The 17,502-nt window shown below is 47.2% G+C and overlaps 1 protein-coding gene across 3 annotated transcripts in view; it reads right to left on the reverse strand.

Moving 5' to 3' along the window:
• COMMD1 (copper metabolism domain containing 1) overlaps positions 1-17,502 on the reverse strand; it is a 305,031-nt gene that overhangs the window by 209,426 nt on the left and 78,103 nt on the right. For all 3 annotated transcript variants that reach the window (XR_010176200.1, XM_063918482.1, XM_063918484.1), the window contains one exon: positions 4,236-4,517. Coding sequence is in view for 2 of the 3 variants with exons in the window: in XM_063918482.1 (XP_063774552.1) it covers positions 4,236-4,517 (282 nt within the window). In the remaining variant the exon portion in view is untranslated. The remainder of the gene's footprint in view (positions 1-4,235; positions 4,518-17,502) is intronic.

Consider the following 17,502-nt stretch of genomic DNA (forward strand, 5'->3'; position numbering starts at 1 on the left):
TGAGGCTTGCAAATAGTTCCCTCAGGAGTTCAGTGTCCTGACAGCGGGGAATAAGACCATTAACCCTTTGGGGGGTTGGGCCGTTCCCCTCCCCCCAAGTCCCACGAAGCAGGTAGGCTGGTGGCATCCAGTCCTGCCTGAAAATAATAAACATATAAAATAAATGCAGAAAACTCTTCAGAAGCTTCCATAAGTGTGACCGGCTCCTCCGGACACATTTTCTAAACTGAGTCTGGTAGGAGGGGCATAGAGGGAGGAGCCAGCCCACACTATTAAATTCTTAAAGTGCCCATGGCTCTTAGTGGACCTGTCTATATCCCATGGTACTAAATGGAACCCCAGTATCCTCTAGAGTCTAGGACATACGAGAAAGTAAAGAAACAAAATCTGCTGCTAAAAAATAAATGGTTGTACTGGTGTAGACACAGATTCCGATGGAGACCGTCCAGCTGGAGAGTATCAATACCCCTAACTCCACCTGTACAACAAAAAGACGGAACACATCCACCAATGCTGTGTCTACATATGAACGTAGAAGCACAAAACAAACCCTTGAGTACAAGCTGTATGAGATCAATACAAAGTATTTTAATCTTAAATTTAACAATAGCCAATGACCCCTGGACGTCTAGGAGGAGTTCACGTGTATTCCAGGACTGGGGTACATGTTATTAGTAAAACAGGGTCACTGTGTTTTGTCTATCAGAGCTCTAAACTACTGTAAACCAAACCAGCCTTCCAATGGTCAGTCCATGTTCCTGTTACTATAAGCAACCAACACTGTAGATCTCCCCAAGATCATGCTACCAAGTACCAATTGTACAAATAAAACCACAACCTGAAAATTATATATGTTAAAGTCTATGGGGTATATGCAATTGCGGTCGAATTCCCGAAAATGTCGAATAACGGGACATTTTCGCCCAAAAAAAAAAATTCGACAATGCAATTCAGTACTTTTCGTAAAAAAAAAACGTACTTTCCAAATTAGACTTTTTGAAATTCGACATTTGTCAAATTCGACATTTCTGCAATGGTACAAATGCGGCAATTCGACAAAAGTATATTCAATTGAAGTTTGGAAATTCGACAACAGTGCTTTTAGACAGTAAATTCGTCATTTTCAATCCGCCACACTTTGGTGGCGGAATCTAATAAAAAAAAATTTAAAAATGTTTTTTTTGGTGTTTTTTTTTATTGGTAATAGCATATCTATTTATATTAGAAGGGATTAGGTACTTGGTTTGTCTATTTTGGAGGCACAAGTATTATTTATATATTTTTTTAAATATTATTTTTTATTTTATTTTATTATTTTAAATGGAATGGTAAAAATCAGAAAAAAAATTGCGTGGGGTCCCCCCTCCTAAGCATAACCAGCCTCGGGCTCTACGAGCCGGTCCTGGTTCTAAAAATCCGGGGGAAAAACTGACAGGGGATCCCCCATATTTTTAAAACTAGCACCGGGCTCTGCGCCTGGTGCTGGTGCAAAAAATACGGGGGATAAAAAGCGTAGGGGTCCTCCGTATTTTTTACACCAGCATCGAGCTCCACTAGCTGGACAGATAATGCCACAGCCGGGGGTCACTTTTATACAGCGCCCTGCGGCCGTGGCATTAAATATCCAACTAGTCACCCCTGGCCGGGGTACCCTGGGGGAGTGGGGACCCCTTCAATCAAGGGGTCCCCCCACCCAGCCACCCAAGGGCCAGGGGTGAAGCCTGAGGCTGTCCCCCCCATCAAAGGGCTGCGGATGGGGGGCTGATAGCCTTGAGAAAATTGAAAGAATATTGTTTTTTCCAGTAATACTACAAGTCCCAGCAAGCCTCCCCCCGCAAGCTGGTACTTGGAGAACCACAAGTACCAGCATGCGGGAGAAAAACGGGCGCGCTGGTACCTGTAGTTCTACTGGAAAAAAAATACCCAAATAAAAACAGGACACGCACACCGTGAGAGTAAAACTTGATTTCACACATGTCGACACACACACATACTTACCTATGTTCACACGCCGACCTCTGTCCACTTGTCCAAGTAGAATCCACGTGTACCTGTGAATAAAATTATACTCACCTGATCCAGTGTCCAGATTATAATCCACGTACTTGGCAAAAAAAACAACAACCAACACCCGGACCAGGCGGACTGAAAGGGGTCCCATGTTTACACATGGGACCCCTTTCTCCGAATACAGAGACCCCCCCGTGACTCCTGTCACAGAAAGGTCTCTTCAGCCAATCAGGAAGCGCCACTTCGTGGCACTCTCCTGATTGGCTGTATGCGCGTCTGAGCTCAGACAGCGCATCGCACAGCTCCCTCCATTAGTTTCAATGGTGGGAACTTTGCGGTCAGCGGTGGGGTTACCCGCGGTCAGCGGCTGACCGCGGGTGACCTCACCGCTGACCGCAAAGTTCCCACCATTGAAAGTAATGGAGGGAGCTGTGCAATGCGCGTCTGAGTTTAGACGCAAAGAGCCAATCAGGTGAGTGCCACGAAGTCACGGGGGGGGTCTCTGTATTTGGGGAAAGGGGTCCCATGTGTAAACATGGGACCCCTTTCAGTCCGCCTGGTCCGGGTGTTCGTTTTTTTTTTTGGCCAAGTACGTGGATTATAATCTGGACACTGGATCAGGTGAGTATAATTTTATTCACAGGTACCCCGGATTCTTCAGTGACGAGGGGGGCGTGGCAGTCGGCGGGTCAACATAGGTAAGTATGTGTGTCGGCAGGTGTGAAATAAAGTTTTACTTTCACGGTGTGTGTATCCTGTTTTTATTTGGGTATTTTTTTCCCAGTAGAACTACAGGTACCAGCGGGCCCGTTTTTCTCCCGCATGCTGGTACTTGTGGTTCTCCAAGTACCAGCTTGCGGGGGGGGGAGGCTTGCTGGGACTTGTAGTACTACTGGAAAAACCAATATTCTTTCAATTTTCTCAAGGCTATCAGCCCCCCATCCACAGCCCTTGGATGGGGGAGGGGGGGGGGGGGGACAGCCTCGGGCTTCACCCCTGGCCCTTGGGTGGTCCCCACTCCCCCAGGGTACCCCGGCCAGGGGTGACTAGTTGGATATTTAATGCCACGGCCGCAGGGCGCTGTATAAAAGTGACCCCCAGCTGTGGCATTATCTGTCCAGCTAGTGGAGCCCGATGCTGGTGTAAAAAATACGGGGGACCCCTACTCTTTTTGTCCCCCGTATTTTTTGCACCAGCACCAGGCGCAGAGCCCGGTGCTGGTTTTAAAAATACGGGGGATCCCCTGTCAGTTTTTTCCCCGGATTTTTAGAACCAGGACCGGCTCGAAGTGCCCGAGGCTGGTTATGCTTTGGAGGGGGGACCCCACGCAAAAATTTTTCGGATTTTTTACCTTTTTTCCCGTTTTTTAAAAATCGGATCAAAATCCGTCAAATCGGCCGTTTTTCGACAGCGGGACTGTCGAATCCGTTTTTTATTGAATATGTTGAATTTCGGCACCCACTTGCCGGAATTCGACGGTCGAATTGGGTCGAATTAAAAAACGGGCGAAAAATTGCCGCGATTCGCCGGCAATTGCATATACCCCTATATTACTGAATTGAATAATACATCAAAAATAACTGAAGTGCTGACATGCAACTAAATATATTCGTTATCAGGCTACCACGATAAGAGGGAGGTGGATATCGATTGTTTTTTTTGCAGAGGGAGCCAGTGTACACTCAAACAAAAAACCTCCTTATGAATTGGTGCAATTTTTTTATTTTATTTTAACAAAGGGATGGAGAAAGTGATGTCGCAGCAGCTTAACTGCTGAAATCTCAGATCCCAATAGGACAGTGTTCTAAACAGGCAGAATATTAGTATAGTTTTCTGCAAAGGAGCAGTTAAATACTCGAATGCAGAGTTTCCAAAACTCTGCCATTACAGTCCAGGTTTTAAGGATATCCATGGTTAAATTAAATCAACTGTGGCAATTTCGGATTCACGTTCAAGAAACCCATCTAAGGATTAACTTGGTCTATAAAAATGATCATCAAAATTACAAAAGCATGGACTAGCAAACCTGAAAAATCCTAATAAAACAAAAAGGATGGCTTGCACACAAAACCAAACAGTGTGTGTATGCCTTTCAGTAAGTAACAGATCTGTCTGAGAACAGATTACATGAAAACATCACGATGTACAACATATTAATGACTCACACCATCTGCTTCCGAAGCTTTTTGTGTGTGAAAACACTGATAAGTGCAGATGTACAATACCTTGTCATTTGTTCCAATCTCCATCTCTACAATGGCAGCAGAACTGTTTACTTGATCTGTGTTCCTGGACTGGGATTTTAAATCTATCCTCCACTTCAGGCTCTTCACAGTATTTTCCCATCTGCTGTGACTAATCACACTTTCACGAATTTTCTTCTTGTGGTTCTTCCAAAACTTAGCAATGACCAGAGACTGCTCCACCGTGATTCCTCCTTGTTTTTTAGTCTGGGCTGTCAGAAAGGCATCGATCTGATTTAAATCCATATCTGCAGATGCGATTGACTGAAAAGAGAAAGCAAGGATTAACTGCATTAAATGTTCAAAGCCTTGTCAATATGTTGCGTGCATCAATATCAAATGCAGTTCAAAGATTGGTGGACCCAGAGCAAAGCTCAGCTTGTGGACATTTTTTTGTTGAAAAACAAAAGGTTTTCTAGAAACATGGAACTGTATTCCAGAAGCAGAATGTATGAAATCTGTTTGAGAATAAAAAACAAACAAAAAAAAAAACGTTTCCCCTGATACAAGACGGACAGCTACAATTATAGAATTTGCAAGCATAAGATCAGATAAAGGTGGTCATTCCGAGTTGATCGCTCGCTAGCTGTTTTTAGCAGCCGTGCAAACACTATGCCGCCTCCCACTGGGAGTGTATTTTAGCTTAGCAGAAGTGCAAATGAAAGGATCGCAGAGCGGCTACAAAAAATTTTTGTGCAGTTTCAGAGTAGTTTCAGACCTACTCAGCGCTTGCGATGACTTCAGACTATTCAGTTCCTGTTTTGACGTCACGAACACGCCCTGCGTTCGCCCAGCCACGCATGCGTTTTTCATGGCACGCCTGCGTTTTTTCGAACACTCCCTGAAAACGGTCAGTTGACACCCAGAAACGCCCTCTTCCTGTCAATCAACTCTGCGGCCAGCAGTGCGACTGAAATGCTTCACTAGACCTTGTGTGAAACTACATCGTTTGTTGTAATAGTACGACGCGCATGCGCATTGCGCCGCATACGCATGCGCAGAAGTGACTTTTTTGGCCTGGTCGTAGCGCAGCGACCGAAAACGGCTAGCGATCAACTCGGAATGACCCCCAAAAGGAATTAGGAAAGTTATTTTGGGGGCGATTCAATTGTTTTTTTTAGGTGGAGCTAATTAATGGGCAACCGATGCAGTTCAATTGTTGCCCTAATTGGGCATGAGTGCTGCACAGATGGAGGTGGTTGCCACCAGGTCAAAGCCCTGAAGGGGTCACCTCTCATCCATTGTCCCAGCTTACACCTTCCCCTAACAATAAGCACCTGAAGCAGCAGCTACCACTATGGTGCTACTTTCTAGTCTGGTCCAGGGCAAGGTGGTGGCTGGCCACAGTACTGACAGTCATATGACTGACATGTCAGGTGCTGTGTGATGCAGCCAGTGCGCCCACACCCTGTTCTCTCTCCTCCCCTTCTTTGCTTGGTGCACGGAGTCATTGGCTGCTGCAATCAGCGCAGGACTGTCTTGAGCCCTCCACTGTCTGCTCCTCACCTCTCGCTTAGACTGTCAACTGCCCCGCGGGTGCTAGGGGTACTATAATGGAAGAGGCAAGGGGTGCCAGCAGCTTGCACCTACAATACATTAAGCAAGTTGCATTCCTCTTTCTCACAAGACTGAATCCTGTTGCAGGAGCACACACAGAGCCACAGTGAATATCAGCAACTAGTAAGTGTAATTGGAGCTGGGGAAGTTGGATGGGGGTGGGGGGTGGTCTTAAATATAGTTCAGCAAACTTATAATATTGGTGTTAAGAAGTGGACCTTTTGATATTGAGCTACTTATTGAATATAAATTTAATTAATGATGTAGAAATTAATTATTGGTGGGTATGAGGGAGCTAATGATTTTTCTCTACCATCCACTAGGGGACACTGGAGAACTAGACAGCTGGGGTGTGAAGGATGCAGACCGGAGGTAGCACAATGTAATAAATAAATAAATAAATAAAATAAATATGCACAGCTAGCTCCTCCCCCATCCCATCCCATCCAGTTTGAAAAATTGTGCTGGAGGTAGCAGCACAGGAAAGGAGCTCCTGTTCCATAAGATCATTTATTCTTTTCTTCTAATACAGGTTGAGTATCCCTTATCCAAAATGCTTGGGACCAGCAGTATTTTGGATATGGGATTTTTACGTATTTTGGAATAATTGCATACCATAATGAGATATGATGGTGGATGGGACCTAAATCTAAGCACAGAATGTATTTATGTTTCATATACACCTTATACACACAGCCTGAAGGTAATTATAGCCAATACTTTTAATAACTTTGTGCATTAAACAATGTGTGTACATTCACACAATTCATTTATGTTTCATATACACCTTATACACACAGCCTGAAGGTCATTTTAGCCAATATTTCTCTGACGTCCTAGTGGATGCTGGGAACTCCGTAAGGACCATGGGGAATAGACGGGCTCCGCAGGAGACTGGGCACTCTAAAAGAAAGATTAGGTACTATCTGGTGTGCACTGGCTCCTCCCACTATGACCCGCCTCCAGACCTCAGTTAGATTTCTGTGCCCGGCCGAGCTGGATGCACACTAGGGGCTCTCCTGAGCTCCTAGAGAGAAAGTATATTTTAGGTTTTTTATTTTACAGTGAGACCTGCTGGCAACAGGCTCACTGCAACGAGGGACTAAGGGGAGAAGAAGCGAACCTACCTGCTTGCAGCTAGCTTGGGCTTCTTAGGCTACTGGACACCATTAGCTCCAGAGGGATCGATGGCAGGACCCGTCCTTGGTGTTCGTTCCCGGAGCCGCGCCGCCGTCCCCCTTACAGAGCCAGAAGCATGAAGATGGTCCGGAAAATCGGCGGCAGAAGATTTCAGTCTTCACCAAGGTAGCGCACAGCACTGCAGCTGTGCGCCATTGCTCCTCATGCACACCTCACAGTCCGGTCACTGATGGGTGCAGGGCGCTGGGGGGGGGGGGGGCGCCCTGAGGGCAATATAAACACCTAGGCTGGCAAAATAATCACAATATATAGCCCGAGAGGCTATATATGTGATAAATACCCCTGCCAGAATCCATAAAAAAGCGGAAGAAAAGTCAGCAAAAAAGGGCGGAGCTATCTCCCTCAGCACACTGGCGCCATTTTCTCTTCACAGTGCAGCTGGAAGACAGCTCCCCAGGCTCTCCCCTGTAGTTTTCAGGCTCAAAGTGTTAAAAAGAGAGGGGGGCACTAAATTTAGGCGCAATATTGTATATACAAGCAGCTATTGGGGAAAATTCACTCAATTATAGTGTTAATCCCCACATTATATAGCGCTCTGGTGTGTGCTGGCATACTCTCTCTCTGTCTCCCCAAAGGGCTTTGTGGGGTCCTGTCCTCAGTCAGAGCATTCCCTGTGTGTGTGCGGTGTCGGTACGGCTGTGTCGACATGTTTTGATGAGGAGGCTTATGTGGTGACGGAGCAGATGCCGATAAATGTGATGTCGCCCCCTGTGGGGCCGACACCAGAGTGGATGGATAGGTGGAAGGTATTAACCGACAGTGTCAACTCCTTACATAAAAGGCTGGATGACGTAACAGCTATGGGACAGCCGGCTTTTCAGCCCGCGCCTGCCCAGGCGTCTCAAAGGCCATCAGGGGCTCAAAAACGCCCGCTCCCTCAAATGGCAGACACAGATGTCGACACGGAGTCCGACTCCAGTGTCGACGAGGTTGAGACATATACACAATCCACTAGGAACATCCGTGACTTGATCCCGGCAATAAAAAATGTGTTACACATTTCTGACATTAACCCAAGTACCACTAAAAAAGGGTTTTATGTTTGGGGAGAAAAAGCAGGTAGTGTTTTGTTCCCCCATCAGATGAGTGAATGAAGTGTGTGAAAATGGGTTCCCCCGATAAGAAACTGGTAATTTCTAAAAAGTTACTGATGGCGTACCCTTTCCCGCCAGAGGATAAGTTACGCTGGGAGATATCCCCTAGGGTCGATAAGGCGCTCACACGTTTGTCAAAAAAGGTGGCACTGCCGTCTTAGGATACGGCCACTTTGAAGGTACCTGTTGATAAAAAGCAGGAGGCTATCCTGAAGTCTGTATTTACACACTCAGGTACTAGACTGAGACCTGCAGATAGGGCTGCTGCAGCGTGGTCTGTGACCCTGTCAAACAGGGATACTAGTTTGCTAACATAAGAGCATATTAAAGACGTCGTCCATTCTGTCAGGAGGGTATTAGAGACCCGACACTGGACAGGTGATTCTGATTTTAAAAGGCGCATAGAGATTCTGCCTTATAAGGGTGAGGAATTGTTTGGGGATGGTCTCTGGGACCTCGTATCCACAGCAACAGCTGGGAAGAAAAATTTTTACCTCAGGTTTCCTCACAGCCTAAGAAAGCACTGTATTATCAGGTACAGTCCTTTCGGCTTCAGAAAAGCAAGCGGGTCAAAGGCGCTTCCTTTCTGCACAGAGACAAGGGAAGAGGGAAAAAGCTGCACCAGTCAGCCAGTTCCCAGAATCAAAATTCTTCCCCCGCTTCCTCTGAGTCCATCGCATGATGGTGGGGCTCCGCAGGCGGAGCCAGGTACGGTGGGGGGCCGCCTCAAAAAAATTTCAGCGATCAGTGGGCTCGCTCACAGGTGGATCCCTGGATCCTTCAAGTAGTATCTCAGGAGTACAAGCTGGAATTCGAGGCGTCTCCCCCCCCCACCGTTTCCTCAAATCTGCCTTGCCGACAACTCCCTCGGGCAGGGAGGCTGTGCTAGAGGCAATTCACAAGCTGTATTCCCAGCAGGTGATAGTCAAGGTGCCCCTACTTCAACAAGGACGGGGTTACTATTCCACACTGTTTGGGGTACCGAGACCGGACGGTTCGGTGAGACCCATTTTAAATTTGAAATCCTTGAACACATACATAAAAAAATTCAAGTTCAAGATGGAATCGCTCAGGGCGGTTATTGCAAGCCTGGACGAGGGGGATTACATGGTATCCCTGGACATCAACGATGCTTACCTGCATGTCCCGTTACCATCCTCACCAGGTGTACCTCAGATTTGTGGTACAGGATTGCCATTACCAATTCCAGACACTGCCGTTTGGACTGTCCACGGCACCGAGGGTGTTACCAAGGTAATGGCAGAAATGATGATACTCCTTCGAAAAAAGGGAGTTTTAATTATCCCGTACTTGGACGATCTCCTTATAAAGGCGAGGTCCAAGGAGCAGTTGTTGGTCGGAGTAGCACTATCTCGGGAAGTGCTACAACAGCACGGATGGATTCTAAACATTCCAAAGTCACAGCTGGTTCCTTCCACACGCCTACTGTTTCCTGGGGATGGTTCTGGACACAGACCAGAAAAAAGTGTTTCTCCAGCAGGAGAAAGCCAAGGAGCTATCATCTCTAGTCAGAGACCTCCTGAAACCAAAACAGGTATCGGTGCATCACTGCACACGAGTCCTGGGAAAAATGGTAGCTTCATACGAAGCAATTCCATTCGGCAGGTTCCATGCAAGAACCTTCAGTGGGACCTCTTGGACAAGTGGTCGGGATCGCATCTTCAGATGCATCGGCTGATAACCCTGTCTCCAAGGACCAGGGTGTCTCTGCTGTGGTGGCTGCAGAGTGCTCATCTTCTAGAGGGCCGCAGATTCGGCATGCAGGACTGGGTCCTGGTGACCACGGATGCCAGCCTTCGAGGCTGGGGGGCAGTCACACAGGGAAGAAATTTCCAAGGACTTTGGTCAAGTCAGGAGTCGTCCCTACACATAAATATTCTGGAACTGAGGGCCATTTACAATGCCCTAAGTCAGGCAAGGCCCCTGCTTCAAAACCAGCCGATACTGATCCAATCAGACAACATCACGGCAGTCGCCCATGTAAACCAACAGGGCGGCACGAGAAGCAGGATGGCGATGGCAGAAGCCACAAGGATTCTCCGATGGGCGGAAAATCAAGTCTTAGCACTGTCAGCAGTGTTCATTCCGGGAGTGGACAACTGGGAAGCAGACTTCCTCAGCAGACACGACCTACACCCGGGAGAGTGGGGACTTCATCCAGAAGTCTTCCAACTGTTGGTAAACCGTTGGGAAAGGCCACAGGTGGACATGATGGCGTCCCGCCTCAACAAAAAGCTAAAGAGATATTGCGCCAGGTCAAGGGACCCTCAGGCAATAGCTGTGGACGCTCTAGTGACACCGTGGGTGTACCAGTCGGTTTATGTGTTCCCTCCTCTGCCTCTCATACCAAAGGTACTGAGAATAATAAGAAGGCGAGGAGTAAGAACGATACTCGTGGTTCCGGATTGACAAGAAGAGCTTGGTACCCAGAACTTCAAGAAATGATATCAGAGGACCCATGGCCTCTACCGCTCAGACAGGATCTGCTACAGCAAGGACCCTGTCTGTTCCAAGACTTACCGCGGCTGCGTTTGACGGCATGGCGGTTGAATTCCGGATCCTAAAGGAAAAGGGCATTCCGGAAGAAGTCATTCCTACGCTGATAAAAGCCAGGAAAGATGTAACCGCAAACCATTATCACCATATTTGGCGAAAATATGTTGCGTGGTGTGAGGCCAGGAAGGCCCCAACAGAGGAATTTCAGCTGGGTCGTTTTCTGCACTTCCTACATTCGGGAGTGACTATGGGCCTAAAATTGGGTTCCATTAAGGTCCAGATTTTGGCTCTGACGATTTTCTTCCAGAAAGAACTGGCTTCACTGCCTGAAGTTCAGACATTGTAAAGGGAGTGCTACATATTCAGCCCCCTTTTTGTGCCTCCTGTGGCACCTTGGGATCTCAATGTGGTGTTGAGTTTCCTAAAATCACATTGGTTTGAGCCACTTAAGACTGTGGATCTGAAATATCTCACGTGGAAAGTGGTCATGTTATTGGCCTTGGCTTCGGCCAGGCGTGTGTCAGAATTGGCGGCTTTGTCATGTAAAAGCCCTTATCTGATTTTCCATATGGATAGGGCAGAATTGAGGACTCGTCCCCAGTTTCTCCCTAAGGTGGTATCAGCTTTTCACTTGAACCAACCTATTGTAGTGCCTGCGGCTACTAGGGACTTGGAGGATTCCAAGTTACTGGACGTAGTCAGGGCCTTGAAAATTTATGTTTCCAGGACGGCTGGAGTCAGGAAAACTGACTCGCTTTTTATCCTGTATCCACCCAACAAAATAGGTGCTCCTGCTTCTAAGCAGACTATTGCTCGCTGGATTTGTAGCACAATTCAGCTGGCGCATTCTGCGGCTGTATTGCCGCATCCTAAATCAGTAAAAGCCCATTCCACGAGGAAGGTGGGCTCATCTTGCTGCCCGAGGGGTCTCGGCTTTACAACTTTGCCGAGCTGCAACTTGGTCAGGGGCAAACACGTTTGCTAAATTCTACAAATTTGATACCCTGGCTGAGGAGGACCTTGAGTTCTCTCATTCGGTGCTGCAGAGTCATCCGCACTCTCCCGCCCGTTTGGGAGCTTTGGTATAATCCCCATGGTCCTTACGGAGTTCCCAGCATCCACTAGGACGTCAGAGAAAATAAGATTTTACTCACCGGTAAATCTATTTCTCGTAGTCCGTAGTGGATGCTGGGCGCCCATCCCAAGTGCGGATTGTCTGCAATACTTGTATATAGTTATTGCCTAACTAAAGGGTTATTGTTGAGCCATCTGTTGAGAGGCTCAGTTATATTTCATACTGTTAACTGGGTATAGTATCACGAGTTATACGGTGTGATTGGTGTGGCTGGTATGAGTCTTACCCGGGATTCAAAATCCTTCCTTATTGTGTCAGCTCTTCCGGGCACAGTATCCTAACTGAGGTCTGGAGGAGGGTCATAGTGGGAGGAGCCAGTGCACACCAGTTAGTACCTAATCTTTCTTTTAGAGTGCCCAGTCTCCTGCGGAGCCCGTCTATTCCCCATGGTCCTTACGGAGTTCCCAGCATCCACTACGGACTACGAGAAATAGATTTACCGGTGAGTAAAATCTTATTTTTTAATAACTTTGTGTATTAAACAAAGTTTGTGTACATTGAGCCATTAAAAAAAACAAAGATTTCACTATCTCACTCAAAAAAGTCCGTATTTCGGAATATTCCGTATTTCGGAATATTTGGATATGGGATACTCAACCTGTATATAAGTGGGCCGATCCAGCCTGTCTGAAAGGAGGGTAAAGGCTTCCACAACTATACTTCACAGTATAAGAGCGACAAAGATCCCTAGGGAACAGATCAGCATCTCTTTCAGAAGATCAGCAGAGCAGTGAGTAACTTGCAAGCGGCGGTTAGGGGGCAGGCATAGCGGGCAGCAAGGCGGCCATATCCCTCCAGCAACTGCAGGTGTTCATCTACCCAGCGTGAGTTTAAAATAGCAGAAAGCCACTGACATCACCGCTGAAGCAGCCGGAGACCCAGCGGCAGAGCGGCGCAGGCAGCCAGGACAAGCCACAGCGGGACCGGAAGGCTCTGGAGAGGCTGTTACAGTGCACAGCGGGGGGAGAGTAGAGGCAAAAGTGTATGGCGCACGGGTACAGAGAGCCGCTGAGGAGGGCGGACATGGGGGCTCCTTGTGGGCGCGTGGGATGACAGTAGGCAGAGGAGTATAGTCTCCAAGCTGACAGACAGGCTGCGAGGTGACTATAAAAAATCAGTTGTGGCCATTTTGATTTTCTTGTCAGGCACGCAGATTGAGCGGGCTATTCCACTCTGAGGGGGGCGGACATGTTCAGAGTCCGGTCACAGAAGGGGAACTAGAGACTAGAGATTTACATTGTATGGTATTATTTTACTTTAGGTGCACTGGATAGGAGCTGATGCTTACTTCTAACATGTTAGTCATTACTGGCGCTGCTTGGAGAAAGGAGTTTTATAAAGGGCTCTGCTGCTATCTTTCTGAATCTAATTTATCTAAAACAACAGGTTTCATCTTTCAAGGGACACCTGTTGACCGTTGGTCCTGCGGAGGAGGAAAATCAGAATTCTCAACCTGGTCGTAACCATCAGGCTGGTTTAAAAATTTTTTATTTTATTTTTTACTTTTTTATATAATTACAGCTGTGTGACTCCAATTTCTTCATTGCTCCCTATATCCCTACGGTCTTTCTCCTCCTATTCTAATCGGGTAAAAGTACTGCTGATTGGTGTGTGTATGTTTTAACATGTCTAAAGCACCAACCAAGACCACAAAGACTTTCCTCAGACTCTCCAGGAGCAAATGGGAGAAGCATGGAAGCAGCCAGATAGACGCTTCCAGATTCCCAAGAAGTTCACGGTTAATTACCCACTGCTCAAGGGAGTCATGACTAAGTGGGAGGTTCCTCCGATTGTGGACGCCTCCCTGGCTAGACTGTCAAAGAAAACAATCATACCGATACCACACGTAACTACACTAAAGTATGTGTCAGATCGTAAGTTGGATACGGCATTAAAATATATCTTTGTGGCTGCAGGAGCATCACAAAGACTTACGATTATCAGTGCTTGAGTAAATAAGGCTATTGTAGCATGGGCTGGTCAAATTGTTCAGGCAGTGGCGGAAGATAACAGCCAGTAAGAAATAGTTAGACTAGTGGAGCATATCCGGGAGTCGCCCACATACATTTGCCAAGCTAGAAAAGATGCTAGCAGAATAGCGTCACACATCTCTGCTTCAGCTATATCGGCCAGAAGGATTCTGTGGCTCAGAGAATGGCAAGTGGACTCAGATTCCAAAAAGGCGGTGGAGGCGATCCCCTTTGTAGGGGAGGCTTTATTTGGTCCGGAACTAGACAAGTGGATTTCACAGGCAACAGCGGGAAAATCTACTTTTCTACCTACCACGTATCCTAGAACTACGCCACCGGTCAGAAGAAATTACTCTGGTCCAGTCTTCAACTCATTTAGGTCTCAATCCTTTCGAGCTAGAGGAAGATGTTTAAGTGGTCAAGCTCGTGGAAACAGAGGCCAAGGCCGTTCCCAATCCACAGCCCGAAAACAGGACTCTAAACCTGCTGACAAGACCGTGGCAGGACGGTCTCCCAGCTCACCTTGGGTCTCCTATGGTGTGCGCACGGTTGGAAAGGTTTCAGGACACCTGGGCCGAAACCTCACCAGACATCTGGATCAACAAAATTATTTCCCAGAGATACAAAACAGATTTTCTGAACTGACTTCATAGTCCATTCTTTACAACAGGCCTTTCTCGGTGCCCTCAAAGAGTGAGGGCATTAGACACAACTATTCAAAAGTTACTTCAGATGGAAGTAATTATGCCTGTCCCGACTTCTCAAAGAGGTACAGGATTTTATTAAAATCTTTTTGTAGAACCGAAACCGGATGGATCTGGTCAGGCCAATCCTCAATTTAAATCAATTCCCGACGGTTTACAGATTCAAGATGTAATCAATACAGTCAGTTATTTCGGGGCTGGAGCAACGGGAGTACACGGTGTCCATGGACATAAAGGACGCATACCTCCATGTCCCAATTTGGATCCCGCATCTAGCCTATTTACGGTTTGCAGTGGGCAAGACTAACTATTCAGAGCTCTACCGTTCGGCCTATCATCAACCCCGAGAGTCTTCACAAAGATCATGGCTGTCATGGTAGCGAAATTGAGATAGTTAGGGGTAACGATAATACCGTATCTCGACGACCTTCTTATCAAGGCTCCCTCTCAGGACCTGTTGATCCGGGATGCTCAGACCACTCACCAGTTTCTGATTTGTCAAGGCTGTATCGTGAATTTAAAAAAATACAATCTGCAACTGACGCAGAGGATCCAATTCCTAGGTCTCATTTTAGATACAATACAAATGAAGATCTTTCTCCCAGAAGACAAGATTCGAGACATCAAGGAAATGGTACGTCAGCTTCTACAGTACCAGACGGTCTCTCTGCTTCTTTGTGTATGGCTTCTAGGAAAGATGGTAGCATCTTTCGAAGCGATCCAATACGGCAGACTGCATTCCAGACCGTTTCAGCTGAATCTAATTGCTCAGGGGGTAGGCATGCATTTACTTCTTCACTGAAGGATTCGCTTGTCGCCCCAGGCCAGGACCTCATTAATTTGGTGGTCAGTCCACAAGAATCTAGTGGCAGGAAAGAGGTTTAGAATCTGGGATTGGAAGATTTTGACAACAGATGCCAGTCTCAGGATGGGGGCAGTACTGGACAACCATCAGTTTCAGGGAAGATGGTCACCGCAGGAGAGCAGTCTTCCAATAAATGTACTGGAGCTAAGAGCCATTTACAATGCACATCTTCTGGCAAAAGGACCTAGTATGGGCTCAGCATCTGAGAGTGCAGTCAGACAATGTGACGGCAACAGCATACATAAACCATTAGGGAGAAACAAGAAGCCACATGGCTTTAAAAGAGGCTACAAGGATTCTGTCTTGGACAGAAAAGCTAAACTTAATCCTGTCGGCAGTCTTCATTCCAGGAGTGGACAATTGGGAAGCAGACTACCTCAGTCGTCAAGATATGCATTCAGAAGAGTGGTGTCTACACCCACAAGTATTCAATGCAGTGGTAAGAAGGTGGGGGTCTACCGCAGATAGACCTAATGGCCTCTCGAAACAACCATCAGCTGCCAAGATCCAGCAGCAGAGGTGGTGGACGCGCTGACAATACCCTGGACATACGAACAGGTGTATATCTTCCCGACGTTACCCCTGTTACCAACAGTGTTGAAAAAGGTGATACAGGAAAGAGCGTGGGTGATTTTAATAGCACCAGACTGGCCTCGCAGAAGTTGGTACGCGGAGCGGAGGGGACTCCTCACGGTAGATCCTTGGAAACTACAGCAGAGGGCAGATCTTGTCACAAGGCCCATTCCGTCACCCAGACCTGAACCGTTTACATTTGACGGTGTGGTTCTTGAGCCCAGGATACTAAGAGACAGGGGTACCCTGAAATTAGCTATTCCTACCATGTTAGCAGCAAGGAAGCCAGTCACGGCAGCACATTACTATAGAATCTGGAAGAAGTACATGTACTGGTGCCAGCCTAGGGGTTGGAACCCCAGAGAGTTCCGCCTTTCTAGACAGTTGAGGTTTCTACAAAATGATTTGGATGGTGGTTTGAGATTGGGATCTTTGAAGGTACAGGTCTCGTCTCTCTCGATCCTGTTCCAGCAATGTCTGGCGTCCTTGCAGGAGGTCCAGACAGTTTTACAGGGTGTGTTGAGAATACAACCACCTTTTTGTCCTTCCACGGCCCCGTGGGATCTTAATTTGGTGCTAGAATTTTTGAGATCGTCCGTTTTCGAGCCTTTGGAAAGGGCGGATCTAAAATAAATGAGTTGGAAAGCAGGCCTGCTCCTTGATTTAGCATCAGCAAGACGGGTCTTAGAGTTAGGTGCCCTGTCATGTAAAAGTCCGTTCCTAGTTTTTCCATGAGGACAGAGCGGAGCTCAGTACAAAAGCGGAGTTTTTACCTAAGGTGGTTTCAGGTTTCCACATAAACCAGCCGATTGTGGTCCCTTCCTTCCAGGGATTATCAGAGGGGGACCTGTCCTTTGATGTAGTCAGAGCCTTACGGGTCTATGTGGTTCCGGTATGAATGGTCTACCATGTTATGGTCGACAGTCATTAGGTCGACAACGTGGTTGGCGGAAGTCGACGGACGGGACTTCCGGTTCCGGCTGGCGCAGCGGGGCAGAAACGAGTGTCATAGGAAAATACGGCACTTCCGGCTCTGGTTGGCAAGACGCGAGTAGCGTGGTTGGCGGAAGTCGACGGACGGGACTTCCGGTTCCGGTTGGCGCAGCGGGACAGAGAGGATTCAAACGGTTACAGGATACGTAGTTCCGGCCACGGCTGGCAGATGTGCCTGGGGCTGGTTGGCGGAAGTCGAGGGCGGGTGCCCCTGGATGTCACCATAGAAACCGATTGGCTCAGAATCCCGGAAGTGACACGACGCAATTACTATTGGTACTCCATATCCATGATAATTGGATTAATACATACAGCTGTGTTTATTGAATGCATCAGAACCAGGATTGGTTGAATGGGAATTTAAATTCTGGACTAACAGACTGCCCCTCATCTCACCTTGAAAAAGACCTGCAGCAAAGCAGGTGGAAACGTGTTGGTTATTGAGGGGTCTGCAGTACAGTCTCTACTATTACATCTGGATTGCTGAACGATTACCAGGAACGAGCTCCAGTCTGCTTTTTCCGGAGAGGCGATTGGGAACTTATTAAGAACTTGTTTGAGTACTTTTATTGGTACTCAGACCTGCTGGTAATTATTCTGACTCTCCTTCACAAAGGACTGTGCCAGTTTTCACATGTTTT

Source organism: Pseudophryne corroboree, chromosome 4, assembly GCF_028390025.1.
Source record: "Pseudophryne corroboree isolate aPseCor3 chromosome 4, aPseCor3.hap2, whole genome shotgun sequence".
Classification (NCBI taxonomy): domain Eukaryota; kingdom Metazoa; phylum Chordata; class Amphibia; order Anura; family Myobatrachidae; genus Pseudophryne; species Pseudophryne corroboree.